At 39.3% G+C, this 17,125-nt stretch overlaps 1 protein-coding gene across 4 annotated transcripts in view; it reads left to right on the top strand.

Moving 5' to 3' along the window:
* LOC128688413 (protein abrupt) overlaps positions 1–17,125 on the top strand; it is a 36,415-nt gene that overhangs the window by 9,764 nt on the left and 9,526 nt on the right. For all 4 annotated transcript variants that reach the window (XM_053776280.2, XM_053776279.2, XM_053776284.2 and 1 more), the window contains exons 4-5: positions 4,453–4,743; positions 12,269–12,391. In XM_053776280.2, the coding sequence (XP_053632255.2) occupies positions 4,453–4,743; positions 12,269–12,391 (414 nt within the window). The remainder of the gene's footprint in view (positions 1–4,452; positions 4,744–12,268; positions 12,392–17,125) is intronic.

The following is a 17,125-nucleotide window of genomic DNA, read 5'->3' on the forward strand; positions in this document are numbered from 1 at the left end:
TTCAAGCTCATTTTGCCAATCGATGTTATTCATAGCTGCTATAAAGTTGTTAACTGCTGTCTCGTTATGTAATCTGAAGGTTACTTTAGTAATGTCTTGTGGCAGTTTGCCCAGATTAATTATGAGAAAGGTTGGGTAGTGGCCTGTAGTGTTGTCTGTGATTATGCCTGATTTTAAAGAGGATATGGTGTTTGTCCAGATGTGGTCTATTAAGGAGATGCTTGTCTCGGAGATTCTTGTAGGTTTAGATATTGCTGGTAGCAACAGGCAGTTACTCATTGTGTTTGTGAATTCGGTTACTTGTGGGTCCTGGTCGTGTAGTATGTTTATGTTGAAATCTCCTGTTAGTAGTAGGTGGTCTTTATTCATGTGTGCATCAGTAATCATGTTTCCTAGTTTTTCACTAAAGTGATAAATGTTTGACTGTGGTACTCTGTAGATGTTTATAACTGTGAGGGGTTTTTGCAGGTCTTTTGATTTAAATTTGGCTATGATATATTCTCCATGTTCGTCCCTTGTGCAAGATTTATTGATACATTCGAGCTGATTTGAATAGTATATAGCTCTTCCTCCCCCTTGCTGGTCTGTTCTACAGTTGTGTATGGCCATGTAGCCAGGAATGGCATAGAAATCTGTAATATCAGGCTTAAGCCAGGTTTCTGTGAGTGTGATGATTGATATATTGGAATGAAGGGAATTGAGTAATGCTGTGAGGCCATCATAATGTTTGCTCAATGATCTGACATTGTAGTTAAAGATGGTTATGTTATTGTTTGCACTGAGTAATGTCTTGCTGTATGTGAAAAATACTTCGATAACAAAAATTATGCAAGTGCAGTTAAAGTGTATTAGAGTAAATGTAAGCTTAAGGTATTAATAAAAAAATATTGAACACAAGCTAGTACTGCAGTCATAAACAAATCATAGAGGGAAATAATAGAGAAATACACCTGTATCTTTTTTTTTCTTTTTTTTTTAAACACACCAGCTGTCTCCCACTGATGTAGGGTGATCTGAAAATGAAGAAACACTTTCACCATCACTCACTCTATCATTGTCTTGGGAGAGGTGCAACAACATTGCAGCTCAGATTCCCCTTCAATCTGTAATATCTCCACCCCTTTTTCAGAGTGCAGGCACAGTAGTACTTTCCACCTCCATGACTCACATCTGGCTAACCAGTTTTCCTTGAATCCATTCATAAATATTACCTTGCTCACACTCCAGCAACACATTGCCTCCACTCACTCCTATCTAACATGCACACACATGCCTGTTAGGTAAGACACATATGCAACAGTTAGGTATCTTTATTATGAAACGTTTCGCCTACACAGTAGGCTTCTTCAGTCAAGTACAGAAAAGTTGATAGAAGCAGAAGATACTTGAAGACGACCCACACCCTGCAGTCTATTCTCAAATCCAGCCCCTCTCACTAATGGCAGTTGTCGAAGTTGATTGCAGGTCTGTACCAAGATACCCTTGTGTTGCAGTGTCTGACAGGATGTCCAAGCCCCTTGTATACAAAACTTCTTATCCCCTTCCCTCCAACCTTTCCTAGGATGACCTCTACCACTTCTTCCCTCCACTACAGATATGTATTTCCCCTAAGTCATTCTATTTTTGCTCCAGCCTCTCTAAATGTCCATACCATCTCAATAATCCCTCCAGAGCCTTCTAGTTAATACTTTTAGTAGCCCTGCACCACATTGCCCTAGGACATGACATCTCCACTGCCTCCAGCCTCCTCCTTACTGCAATGTTATTTACTGCAATGTTGAAAACCCATGCTTCATACCCTCATAAGTGTTTTTGTACAACTGTACTTTGATACATTCCCATTTTTGCCTCCAAGCATAATGTTCTTTGTCTCCACAGATGCCTCACTGCACTACCCACCTTTTTTTCCTTATTTCTATGCTTCACCTCTTCTTTCATGGTCCCATCTGCCGACAGGTCCACTCCCAAATATCTGACCACTCTCATACCCTCCATACTCACTCCTTCCAATCTAAATATCCATTTTTTCAATACCTAAAATTTTTGTTACTCTTCTCACTTTGCTCTTAACTCCCAAATTCATCTACCAACCTTTGCATCTTCTCTTCAAAATCTCCCAAAAGAGCTGTATTATCTGCAAAAAGCATCTTTAACTACTCCCACTTCTTTTACATCCTCATTTATGAATAGTGTGTTCAACAACCATAGTGACATCACACATCCCTGTCTAAGGCCTACTTTTATTGGAAAATCTTCCTCTCTCCTACATACCCTAACCTGAGCCTCACCTATCCTCATAAACATTTAACTGCTTTAAGCAACTTACCATCTATTTCATACAGTTGCAGCTTCTGTCACATTGTTTCCCTATCCACCATATCATATGTCTTTTTTTTTTAAATCCATAAATGTAATGAAAACTTCCTTACATTTATCTAAATATTATTCACTTACCATATATGTAAACACTTGGTCTACACATCACCTACCCTTCCTAAAACCTTGTTCACCTTGATCCTGCTTTCTGTCTTGCCCTTAATTCTTTCACTAATAACTCTACCACATTACCTGGTATGGCTTATTCCTCCATAATTCTTACACACTCTCTTTTATTTCCTTTTCCTTTATGCAAGGAATTATGCATGCTCTGCCAAATCCTTAAGTACCTTACCCCCTTTCATACATTTAGTAAGTGCACCAACCACTCCAAAACTGTATCCCCACTTACTTTAAACATTTCTGTCTTGATCCCATCAAATACAGCTGCTTTTCCCCTTTTCACTTTTCCTACTGTCTCTCACACTTTCTCCACACTCACATCTGGCTCTTCCTCACTCCTAAAAGATGCTATACCTTCCTGTCCAATACAGGGAGGAACATTTAACAGTTACTCAAAATATTCCCTTCACCTTCCCAATACTTCCACCTCCCTATCTAATAACTCCCCTCTTTTGTTTTTAACTGCTAAATCCATTCATTCCCTAGGCTTTCTCAACTTTTTGTATTGATTTCACAGAGATTAAATGTTGGGTATGATCTCTGAGAGTAAACATACAAAGTAGTTGCTGGATATTTAAGTGATCTTAATGCAAATTTTTTAGTTCAAGCACTTCTGCACTTTAAAGGAGGGGTTTTGGGATATTGGCAGTTTGCAAGGATATGTTGTATATCTTTATACGTATATGCTTCTAAACTGTTGTATTCTGGGCACCTCTGCAAAAACAGTGATTATGTATGAGTGAGGTGAAAGTGTTGAATGATGATGGAAGTACTTTCTTTTTGAGGATTTTTTCTTTCTTTTTGGGTCACCCTGCCTCGGTGGGAGACGGCCTACTGGTTGAAGAAAAAAAAAAAACTTCTACACATCCTAGGTAGTAGGTTGGTAGACAGCAACCGCCCAGGGAGGTACTACCATCCTGTCAAGTGAGTGTAAAATTAAAGCCTGTAATTATTGTACATGATGGTAGGATTGCTGGTGTCTTTTTTCTGTCTGATAATCATGCAAGACTTCAGGTACGTCTTGCTACTTCTACTTACACTTAGGTCACACTACACATACATGTACAAGCATATATATACACACACCCCTCTGGGTTTTCTTCTATTTTCTTACTAGTTCTTGTTCTTGTTTGTTTTCTCTTGTCTCCACAGGGAAGTGGAACAGAATTCTCCTCCATAAGTAACGCGTGTCATAAGAGGCGACTGAAATGCCGAGAGCAAGGGGCTAGTAACCCCTTCTCCTGTATACTTTACTAAATTTAAAAAGAGAAACTTTTGTTTATTTTTTATAAAAAAAGAAAAATGTAGTAGTTAGAAGAACACTTTCTGTGAACAAGGTAGGAGAGTGATATACTAGAGCATAATTTTTAATTAAATGAAAAGATCTTTACCATTACCCCTATTTTTCATTATCATGGGGCTGAGGAAGATTTGGCATTCAGTAAGGAGGGGAGAGAAACAATACTATTCCCATGTCTAATTTCTGATTTCCTCACCTTTATCATAGGAAATGTTCAGAAAGCTATTCCTCACCTTTATCATAGGAAATGTTCAGAAAGCTATTAACAAGAGGCACACTTTTTGTGTACCTGTTTGAAATATATTTAGATGCATGTCATTTTATTTAAGAGTAACTAAGGTGATACAGACATCTTACCTTTATAAGACTCCTCATCCCACAGACTGAGAATTACAGCCCCCTTCTCCAGTCCTCCCACAGGCTGTGTGCAGGTGTAGGGTATGATTGAAGTCATAGCTTGATAAGTGGTATAGGGCCTACCAAATTGTTATAAAGTTTTTATGCAACATATGGGTTACTTGAGAACTATTTCATCCACATTATTGTGACATTTGTTCTAACTGATGTGCTTGATCCTAACCAATAAAATAAGGACAGACTAAAACAAAAAATTCTATTAGCCTTATAAATGACTATAATATTTTTTATTGTAGGATATATTTAATGAAGTTCATGTGAAGGAAGAGATACTGGACATCACTGATGACAGACAGCATCTGTCATACAGCAGTGAAATAGATTATCATGCTATGTCAGATGGCACCAGACAAGCAGGGGAAAGTGAAGGGGGCCAAGATGATCAGATGACACAAGGTTCTTTCTTAAAATATGACAGCCTTGAGGTCAATCAAAGAAATTTGTCACAGAATACCCCAGGATTTGTTGGTTCCTTGCCTTCTCAACCTGGAGATCAGCATAACCCAGGACCATCCCGGATGTCTCAAGTGAGTAACAACGAATGTAATATGTAACACCTCATTAATAACCAGGTGTTGGTCCGACATATTTTTATTGAATACAGGAAGGCCCCGCTTTACAACACTTTGTTTTACAGCATTTCATTAACACAGCAGTTTTCATTTATACCTAATCTTCATTTATTCAGGCTTCCTACAATAAATATATTCACCACTCACTATAAGCTAAGTATGAAAACATTTTTAAGGTAAGTAATATGTATACTGTATATGCATTTTTAGGACTTGCTCTATTGCTCACTTAATATATGATTGTGTAAACATGTTATTAGGCTTTTATATGCATTTAAAAGTAAAAAAAATAGGTTATGTTTCACTTTACAGCAGTAGCCTAGAATCTAAACTGCTGTATAAGCAGGGCCCTCCTTGTTGCTGAAGCAATTCGTAGCCATCTTGACAGGCACAGATTGATTGATGATTCTCAACACGGTTTTACAAAGGGGCGTTCCTGTCTTACGAATTTACTAACTTTTTTCACTAAGGTGTTTGAGGAGGTAGATCATGGTAATGAATATGATATTGTGTATATGGACTTCAGTAAGGCTTTCGATAGAGTTCCACACCAGAGGCTATTGAAGAAACTTAGGGCTCACGGAATAGGAGGAGAAATTTTTTCCTGGGTAGAGGCATGGCTGACAAATAGACAGCAGAGAGTTTGCATAAATGGGGAGAAATCAGAATGGGGGCACGTCACAAGCGGTGTTCCTCAGGGGTCAGTGTTGAGCCCGTTGTTGTTCACAATTTACATAAACGACATAGATGAGGGAATAAATAGCGACATAAGCAAATTTGCTGATGACACCAAAATAGGCCGTCCAATTCATTCTAATGAGGGCATTAGAGCACTCCAGGATGATTTGAATAGACTGACGCAGTGGTCGGAGAAGTAGCAGATGCAGTTTAATATTGACAAATGCAAAGTTCTAAATGTTGGACAGTTAAATAACCATGCCACATATAAACTAAATAATGTAGATCTTAATACTACCGATTGCGAAAAGGATTTAGGAGTTCTGGTTAGCAGTAACCTAAAACCAAGACAACAGTGCATTAGTGTTCGCAATAAAGCTAACAGAATTATTGGCTTCATATCTAGAAGTATAAATAATAGAAGTTCTCAGGTTGTTCTTCAACTCTATATATCCTTGGTTAGGCCTCATTTAGACTATGCTGCTCAGTTCTGGTCACCGTATTACAGAATGGATATAAATGCTCTGGAAAACATACAAAGGAGGATGACAAAGATGATCCCATGCATCAGAAATCTTCCCTATGAGGATAGACTGAAGGTCCTGAATCTGCACTCTCTCGAAAGGCGTAGAATTAGGGGGGATATGATCGAGGTGTATAAATGGAAAACAGGAATAAATAAAGGGGATGTAAATAGTGTGCTGAAAATTTCCAGCCAAGACAGGACTCGCAGCAATGGTTTCAAGTTGGAAAAATTCAGATTCAGGGAGGATATAGGAAAGTACTGGTTTGGTAATAGAGTTGTGGATGAGTGGAACGAGCTCCTGAGTACAGTTATTGAGGCTAAAATGTTGTGTAGTTTTAAAAATAGGTTAGATAAATACATGAGTGGGTGTGGGTGGGTGTGAGTTGGACCTGACTAGCTTGTGCTGCTGGGTCTGGAACAGTGCTCCATCCTTGAGTGGGGATGACCAGACTGGGTGGGTCATTGGGATAACCCGGGCGGTGGGTCATTGGTCTAAGCTGGGGGGGGGGACATGGACCTGCTCCGCATGGGTCAGTAGGCCTGTTGCAGTGTTCCTTCTTTCTTATGTTCTTATGTATAGAGATTTTAATCAGAAATAAATGTGTCAACCAATATCCTCTTGACAGAAACCCTAAATATAATCCAAAGTGGTTATATTACTTATTACATTGAGAAAAGAGCCTCCTGCTTTTCTCATTTTTTCAAAAACAATTTGCTTAATTTTATACCTGGTCTGTAAACAGCATTGGTTTCTGGTCTGTTCGAATCTGATGGGTTTATAGTGTACAGCATATTCTATATTGATTACATATCTTTTTTTTTCCATAGCTTTCTAGCCATTTTTTGTTAAGCCATTATTTTTTAGTTAGACTGTAACACATTTTTGAGATTAGCTCTTTTGTATCTTGCCTCAAAGTACCTTAAAATATTTTTGGGGATGACTTTTTTTTCAGCCCAATCACTAACGAGGCTTATTAGTTGTCATCTTGAATAGTCTGGCTGTTTTTGTTCATAGCTCACAGTCAGACATATGTACTACACCCTGTCAGATCAGGAACCTTTAACTTATTTGAATCTTCCTTGTGTAGTACTACCTGATTCCAGAAAAATGTTATTTTAGCTCTATATACAGGTGTCCCTCAACATTCGCGAGGGTTAGGGGATCAAGTGCCTCGCGAATGTTGAAAAACCGTGAATGTTTGGTACCCCAATATATTGTAGGAAAATAAAATACTGCTTAACTTGTTGAACCATGAACAATCATAAAATACATGAAAACGTCGTAAGTTGTACTAAATATATACATGTTATGCTTTAATAACATGTATGTTATTAAATACTACAGACTCCACCACTGCCTCCACCACTTCCTCAACCAATGCAAGTACCTACTACCCTCCCTCCGACCCCCGCAACTGGCAGCCAGCCCTCCCACCACTCAGTGTGGTGAGTGTTTTGTTTGTTCATTATTTGCTATTAAACTACAGTATAAATAATTTAAACACATTCATGACTGCATATTGGAATGGCTATTTGAACAGGTATTGGACGGTGACATCATGTGTTTACTCTTGAACACAGCAAAGAATCAAACATTTCTGCTACTGCTAATAATAACAATAGTAATAATAATAATAATAATAATAATAAAAATAATAATAATAATAATAATACGATATAATTGAAGAAGGAAATTGTACAAAAATACGAGGGAGTGGTTGACACATCGTCAGTGTGGCTTTGTTTATGCTGGAGTGAACATTAGTCTCCCTGCTCTTCCAAACATACACAATAATTCAGCGGTTGAGGCAGTGGTAGAGGCAGTGATAGAGGCAGTGATAGAGGCAGTGATAGAGGCAGTGATAGAGACAGTGATAGAGGTAGTGATAGAGGCAGTGATAGAGACAGTGATAGAGACAGTGATAGAGGCAGTGATAGAGGCAGTGGTATATACTAACATATACGTATGTTATAAATAATAATAGTACATGTTAATATTAATAACATTTATAATAATAATAATAAATGTTATTCATAATGTACTATTATTATTTATAACATATATGTTAGTAAATATCTGCCTCTATCGCTGCCTCTACCACTGCCTCTATCACTGCCTCTACCACTGCCTCTATCACTGCCTCTACCACTGCCTCTACCACTGCCTCTACCACTGCCTCTACCACTGCCTCTATCACTGTCTCTACCACTGCCTCTATCACCTCTACCACTGCCTCAACCACTCCAGTCACACTCAATCTACAAGCACCAAACAATGAATTATTGTGAAATGTTTGGAAGAGCAGGGAGACTAATGTTCACTCCAGCATAAACAAAGCCACACTGACGATGTGTCAACCACTCCCTCGTATTTTTGTACAATTTCCTTCTTCAATTATATCGCATTATTATTATTATTATTATTATTATTATTATTATTATTATTATTATTATTATTATTATTATTATTATTATTATTACTATTGTTATTATTAGCAGTAGCAGAAATGTTTGATTCTTTGCTGTGTTCAAGAGTAAACACATGATGTCACCGTCCAATACCTGTCCAAATAGCCATTCCAATATGCAGTCATGAATGTGTTTACATTATTTATACTGTAGTTTAATAGCAAATAATGAACAAACAAAACACTCACCACACTGAGTGGTGGGAGGACTGGCTGCCAGTTGCGGGGGTCGGAGGGAGGGTAGTAGGGACTCGCAGGTGGCAGGAAACTTGAATATGATTTGGTGGCTGGGAATTTGGTGGCTGGGAATTTGGTGGTTGGGAATTCGCGAATGTGTGAAGCCCGCGAAAGCTGAAAACGTGAATGTTGAGGGAGACCTGTACTGTATTTACCTCTTCTGTAGTTCATCTATAAAAGAAAGTAAGTAGGATTCATCCAACTAGAGCTAGGTGGTCCAGTGGTTAACACACTGGCCTATGAGTTTTATGACTCGCCTGCCATGGGTTTGAACCCCACCCATTCTGTGGTTTCTTTGCAGTCATGTTATTACGGTTTCATGAGTATACAGTGGACCCTCGACCAATGATATTAAACCCCACCCATTCTGTGGTTTCTTTGCAGTCATGTTATTACGGTTTCATGAGTATACAGTGGACCCTCGACCAACGATATTAATCTGTTCCTGAGGGCTCATCGTTAGTCAAAATTATCGTTAGTCGAGTTAATTTTCCCCATAAGAAATAATGGAAATCAAATTAATCCGTGCAAGACACTCAAAAGTATGAAAAAAAAAATGTTACCACATGAAATATTAAGTTTAATGCAATAGAATAATTACAATAACAACAATAACAATAGATTAATAACAATAGAATAATTGACACTTACCTTTAATGAAGATCTGGTGATGATTGATGGGATGGGAGGAGGGGAGAGTGTAGATGGTGTTAGTGTTTAGAAGGGGAATCCCATTCCATTAGGACTTGAGGTGTCAAGTCCTTGAGGACATTGTTTTTCCTCAACACTCTGGGAGTTTCAGAGTGATACACCAATAAAGGCTTCACTTTGCAATCACCACTAGCATTAGCACACATCAACAGAGTAATCCTGTCTTTCATAGGCTTATGTCCTGGGAGTGCCTTTTCCTCCTGAGTAATGTAGGTCCTGCTTGGCATTTTCTTCCAAAACAGGCCTGTTTCGTCGCAATTAAACACTTGTTCAGGTTTCAATTCTTCACTGTCTATGTACTCCTTGAATTCCTGCACATATTTTTCAGCTGCTTTTTGGTCTGAACTGGCAGCCTCACCATGCCTTATCACACAATGTATGCCACTATGATTCTTAAATCTCTCAAACCAACCTTTGCTGGCCTTAAATTCACTCACATCACCACTAGTTGCAAGCATTTTTCTAATTAAATCGTCATGCAACTTCCTAGCCTTTTCACATATGATCGCTATCTGTTTTTCGTTTATCCACACCAGTAACAGTCTCTCAACAGCTTCTGTCACTTGCGATCTCAGTTTCGAAAACATAGTTGCACCTTTGGCAAAAACAGCTTCCTTGATTTCCGTTTTCTTGGCCACAATAGTAGCGATGGTTGATTGGGGTTTTGTGTACAACCTGGCCAGCTCGGAGACACGCACTCCACTTTCATACTTAGCAATGATCTCTTTCTTCATATCCATAGTAATTCTCACCCTTTTTGCTGTAGGGTTGGCACTAGAAGCTTTCTTGGGGCCCATGGTGACTTATTTTGCAGGTGCAATCGCTAAAAACACTGTGATAATATGAAATGTTCCGATTATATGTTTAGATGGGACCGTGGTGGCTGGCTGGCTTGTAAACACTGGCCACAAGTGGACGAGTCTCGGATGGAACGAATCTCATTGGTCAAGTTTTTTAGCGCTAGTTAGAGGCAAAAATTTTGCGTTAAAATGTATCGCTAGTCGGATTTAATGTTAGATGATGCTAGCGTTGGTCAAGGGTCCACTGTACTTGGAGTGTTTCGGGGTCAACACCCCCTGCGGCCCAGTCCGTGACCAGGCCTCGTGGTGGATCAGGGCTTGATCAACCAGACTATTACTGCTGGCTGCACGTAAACTGACATAAGAACCACAGCCCGGCTGATCAGGTACTGACTTTAGGTGCCTGTCCAGCACCTTCTTGAAGACAGCCAGGGATCTGTTGGCAATCCCCCTTATGCATGCTGGGAGGCAGTTGAACAGTCTTGGACCCCTAACACTTATTGTGTTGTCTCTTAGTGTACATGTGGCACCCCTGCTTTTCATTGAGGGAATATTGCATCTCTTTCTGAGTCTTTTGCTTTTGTAGGGAGTGATTTTTGTGTGCAAGTTTAGTACTAATCCCTCTAGGATTTTCCAAGTGTATATTATCATGTATCTTTCTTGCCTGCATTCCAGGGAATACAAATCAAGGAACTTCAACCATTCCCAGTAATTTAGGTGCTTTATCATACTTATGTGTGCCATGAAAGTTCTTTGTACACTCTCCAGGTCAGCAATTTTGCCTGCCTTGAAAGGGGCAGTTAGTGTACAATAGTATTCCAGCCTAGAGATAACAAGCAATTTAAAGAGAATCATCATGGGCTTGGCATCCCTAGTTTTGAAGGTTCTAATTATCCATCCTATCATTTTTCTGGCAGATGAGGTAGATACATTGTTGTAATCTTTGAAAGTGAGATCCTCTGACATGATCACTCCCAGATCCTTCACATTAGTTTTTCACTCTATTGTGTGGTTAGAATTTGTTGTATAGTTTTAATTTCCTCAGGTTTTCCATATCTGAGTAGTTGAAATTTCTCTTCATTGAACTTCATATGGTTTTTTGCGGCCCACTTAAAGATTTGGTTGATGTCCGTTTGGAGTCTTGCATTGTCTTCGATTTAGGACACACTCGTGGCAGTTCGGGTGTCATCCACAAAAGAAGGCACAGAGCTATGGATGGCATCTCTGTCTATGTCAGATATGAGGATGAGGAACAGGATGGGAGCAAGTACTGTGCCTTGTGAAACAAAGCTTTTCACTATAGCCGCCTCAGACTTTACTCTGTTTACTACTATTCTTTGTGTTCTATTTGTTAGGACGTTCTATATCCAACTTTTTGTTATTTATTTATCACGAATTTTGTGCAGCATTACATCGTGGTCGCACTTGTTGAAGGCTATCGCAAAGTCTGCGTATTCTACATCTGCATTGTGTTTATGCTCTAAAGCATCCATAGTGGTCCAGCAGTTGGGACAGGCAGGAGCGACCTGCTCTAAACCCATGTTACCCTGGGTTGTGTAATTAATGGGTATTTAGGTGGTTGGCATTCTTGCTTCTTAGAACCCTTTCAGTGATTTTTTTTATATGGGATGTTAGCAGTAGATTATAGATTATCCAGCACCCTCAGGAGAAAGATTAAGCTGGATTTTCAGCAACAGATGATCACATAATTTTCCTTATGGTCCTTTATTGCTGCATATTTCTTCCTTTTAATAGTATTTGTTTAGGTGCCAGTTTGAACAAAGCCACCCAGTAATGCTGGACACAAAATAACTGATTGCTGGATTATTGGCAGTTTGGGGGGATATATTGTGTATTTTTATACATATATACTTCTAAGCTGTTGTATTCTGGGCACCTCTGCAAAAACAGTGATTATGTGTGAGCGATGTGAAAGTGTTGAATGATGAAAGTATTTTCTTTTTGGGGATTTTATTTCTTTTTGGGTCACCCTGCCTCGGTGGGAGACGGCCGACTTGTTGAAAAAAAAAATACTATATTACTAGTGTTTTATTTTTCAGAACGCAAGTAATGACTACGAGGAATTTTTAGGACTAGAAGGCTACAGCTGCGATACCCAGCAAGAGTTGTACAATCAGCTCACCAACCACCTGAACCTGCAAAACCACCAGCCCCACTTACCGGTTTGTCTCTTTCTGTGTTCCTTACATGCCAGTGGAGAAGTCTTCAAAGTGTCTCTTGTTAATCTTCCTCTATTAGTGGAGCTGCCTTGCAATTATAAACACAAGAATTTTGCCCAAGATACTTTTAATTCACTTTGCCTGAACAACGTGCTTGTTTGTAGAGCTTGTAATACTATTCACATCCTTCACCAAAGCATGCATATCTTCACTCAGACTCAGTCTGAAGGAGTTTTTTTTTTTCCCCCTCCCAGTAGAAAACTGCAGTAGTCCTCAAGATTTTTTAAAACCTAGGGGTACTGAGGTACATCTCATCCCGATATAGATACATATATAGCAAGTTTACTGTTTAATTTAAAAGTTGCTGAAGCATATGATTAATGACATGTGATTCCTAAAGGCAGTTATGTTCCCTGTCAGTTCTGTTATAGGAGAGGTTGTTTCACCATAGATCCTTTACTCCATCTTGATATTTATGACTTTTTCAAACCAGATAAAGCTTATGACACTACCTGAAGAAATCATATCTTATGAGGCCTTCTACCACTTTTCTAAAGCCATTTCTCACAGACAGTTCTTTGTGTTTATATCAATATCCTTCTTTGTAGAAGTGCCACAAAGAAGGATATCTTGCACTACCCCTGTTGCTAAGTGCCATCAACTGACTCTTCAGTTCTTGTGAGATTTGGCTTCCCATACAATTTTGCCACTGATTATGCTGGCAGACAGCCACCTCATTATAGAGCACTATTGACTACAATTCCTGTTGAGCCACGTTACACAGCTTCAGGTTACCAGTATCATAAACTACCACATGGTTATGTATCTTTCCCCATTATGTCTGCTTCTCCTCTTATTAGCCACTTCATCTTCATTTGGCCTTAATCTTATCTAATCTAGACTATATTGTTCAGGTATATTCTTGTTTCCACAGCCACATTATCTAGAGGTATTTGTTATCCCTGGTCAAAAGCATGTGTGATGAGTCTAATATCCCATTATTATGGGATCACTGAGACATCCATTGTCATCAGTCTTTTGTTAGTTTCTGTGATTGTTTTGGAACTACTCCCTGTAGCATTTTGTTAGATATTAATAAAACAAGAAAAGTTTGTTTAAATTGCATTCATTATATTTACTTCCCTTCAGTCTATCTACAGATCCTTGTAGAGTCCCATTTATATAATTCATCTTCCTCCTCTTGTCTCATACTTTTCCGTCTCACCTTGAGATGTTCCCATGGTCCAGATTTTCCCTTCTCCCTTCCATCTTATTAAGTTCCTGTGGTCAGTCTTTCCTTCTTCTCACCTAAGGGAGTTTCTGTGATCAGTGTGTTACGAAGTTAACATAGAAGTAAAGAGGGGTAAAATACTTTGTGTAGGTGTATATATAAAGTTATTTAAAAATAAGCTACCCTAAGCCCCCCCCTGCTCCATAAACTATACAAAATATTAAACAGGTGGTCAGAACTTTAGGTTTGATTACTAGGAAGGACAGATAAACTCACTTTTAGAAAAATATACATATATTATCAATAACAGTATACAGTATACAACATAAAACCTGCCTTCACTACATTTCACATATAAAATAGCCATAGGAAAATTCACTGATACGCAATAGTGGGTCTCTATGACCACCTCTTCCCTTGTCTGCCGGCTCGTTAAGAGAATAAAAGATTTACCAAAAACAACCTGCAGCCTGAACATTACAAAAAAAAAAAAACTACTTAACTCAGCCTTACTCCAGCACATCCTCCCAGCGATGCTATCACAATAATCACACCATGACTTCACTCCCTAAAAGCTCCCACAAATTGATGACTTTATTTATAAAATTATGGAGCACTTGTACAATAACAACACCTTATGTTATATATAACCAGTTTTCACATAAATGCAGAAACTTGCATAAGTCTGCCTTTCTACCTTTCCATCAATAGTCTCTGCTTTGCATTCACTATTCCTTGATAACTTTAAGTCACATTCAAATACTGCTACTATGCACACCAATGGCTCTAAATCCTTTGTAGAGTGCTGTTTCTCCATGTTACCTTTCTAGTTATGTTATCTTGACTGTGCTAGTGCATTAGCTTAACCGTTTGTATAAATAACTACAGTAATGCAAATAAAAAATAAAAGATAATGGGCATCACCTATAGTGGATGTGCTAGACCACAGGTGAAATAAAAGGTAAATGAAAGGTAAATGGCAAACAAACTGGGTATCAAAATTAAATTGTAATATCACTATAACAAATTTCAGGTATGATAACAAAAAGAATTTATCACTGGCCACATTAAGATACACTGTACATGGGGAAGAGCCGTATAGCGAGTTTTGGTCATAATTTGAAATGTCCGTATTAGCAGAACGCTATAAGGCAAAACACCGTAAAGTGGGGCCCTACTGTACTGGAAATATCTTCTTTCAATGCACCAGCCGTATCCCACCGAAGCAGGGTGGCCCAAAAAGAAAAACAAAGGTTTCTTTTTTTTTTTTTAACTTTAGTAATACATGTATATACAGGAGAAGGGGTAACTAGCCCCTTGCTCCCGGCATTTTAGTCGCCTCTTACCACACGCATGGCTTACAGAGGAAGAATATAGTAGAAATATATTATTTAAAAACAGCCATCACATACCCAGGAACCCCTGTCCAGGTGCACTACACAGTTGGTACAGAAACCTAGAAACAACATTAGCCTCCATGCAACATGCTGCACTACAGGTGAAAAAAAAAACATTTGCAGAGAGGAATTATATTGAATTGTTTTGCTTATGAACAGCTTCTGTGGACAATGACAATAAGTTTCAATAAAATTTCTCTCTGCATTTGTGTCTTTTTCACCAGTTGCTGACATTATTACTAGATCAAGAGATTGCAATAAAGTTGGTATAATTACCGACAATATGTAAAGTAAAAGGACACAAGTGCAACTAATGTGACATTTTGATTGTGGTAACATTTCGCTCTCCAGGAGCTTTGTCAGGCCGTTACATCTTGACAAAGCTCCTGGAGAGCGAAACGTTGCCACAAAAAAAATGTCACATTAGTTGCACTTGTATCCTTTTACTTTACATAGATCGAGAGAACTGGAGGGAGCTTACACACCCCAAGCCTCATCAAAACAAAATACAGTTGTCATGACCATTACAAAATAATTCCTATTTTAAGCTAAATACTCTACATATTCAACACACAATGACACAATTTAATAAAGACAATATTATTCATAGAATCACATTAACCCTTTCAGGGTCCGTCCCGTAGATCTACGGCTTTACGTTGAGTGTCCAAACCGTAGATCTACGCCAAAATTCTAGCGCCGTCAAATTTAGCGCGAGAGCTCTCATAGGCCTACATGTGAGAGAATGGGTCTGCGCGGTGGGTGTGCGCCATAAACAAAAAATCTAGGCGCCTGCATAGCATTGTGGGAACGCCGGCTCAGTCACCCTTGTTCACCATGCCTCGTCGCAAGTCAGCTCTCACTCCCCGGAAAATTGGGACTCTCCTCTTCCTATCTGATAGTTCTGACACTGATGGAAGTGGAAATGAAGACGAATTCTACGACTTTGATCAGTCAGTGACCGAAAAGAATGACCAGGATATCGATAATAGTGCAGAAAACCCTGACGATCCTCAACCTTCTACCTCTGGTGTGGGCACTCGTGACTCACGGTCGGTTGTTCCTCAACGCAAGAGAAAACTAATATTTTCGCGTGGCCAGGCCTCTGACTTCAGTAATGATGATAGTGACGTGGATTGTGATTTTATTGCGCTCGACGATCATTCGAGTAGTGATAGTGAGGAAACATATTCACCAGTGAAGCGTCGGTATGTTCGCCGCCGCATGCGCTCGGGTAGTGTACCCTATGCTGTGCCCAGGGGACGGAGTACATCTCGGAGTACATCCCGGAGTACATCCCGTGGCCCTACACCAGTTTTAGGTAGTGATAGTGAGGATGATGTGGCTACACTTGGCATGGATAGACCACAGGCATCAGTGGATGGTGTTAGTGGTGATGGTAGTGGCACCGCCATGCGTGACTCACCAGGCCACGCTGGGACCCACGCTGCTGACTCGTCAGTTCAAGGACAAAGCGGAGCGTCAGCCACCAGCCCACCACAACCACCCGCACAACCAAACTATGATGTCCAGTATCCACCAGCAAACCGTATGTGGGATTGGCAGCAAAATCCCAATTTGATGACTCTCAAAGTGGAATTCTACCTACTTGTCCCCTTGGAACCACGGCCAATGAACTGGAATTCTTTGAATTATTCTTTGACCAGCCATTGATGGAAATTATTGTCAGGGAAAGTAATAAGTATTTTGAGTACACCATGGCAAATACGATCTTATCACCACAGTCAAGACTACACAGGTGGAAAGAGACGACTGTTGCAGAAATGTATTTGCTTTTTGCAACAATAATGCTTATGCCTCACGTCTATAAGCATAATATAAAAGCATACTGGTCCACAGATCGGCTAATTTCTACCCCGGTCTTCAGTGAAATCATACCAGTGAACAGGTTTATCTTACTCTTACGTATGTTGCACTTCTCTGACAAAACCAGGCCTGACAGAAGTGACAGGTTATACAAGATTAGAAATGTTTTCATGTATCTCAAACAAAAGTTCAGCATATACTTTTATCCATTCAAGAATCTTGTAATTGACGAGTCTTTGATTTTGTTCAAAGGTAGACTGTCATTCAAGCAGTATATACCGA

Source organism: Cherax quadricarinatus, chromosome 19 (genome assembly GCF_038502225.1).
Source record: "Cherax quadricarinatus isolate ZL_2023a chromosome 19, ASM3850222v1, whole genome shotgun sequence".
NCBI lineage: Eukaryota > Metazoa > Arthropoda > Malacostraca > Decapoda > Parastacidae > Cherax > Cherax quadricarinatus.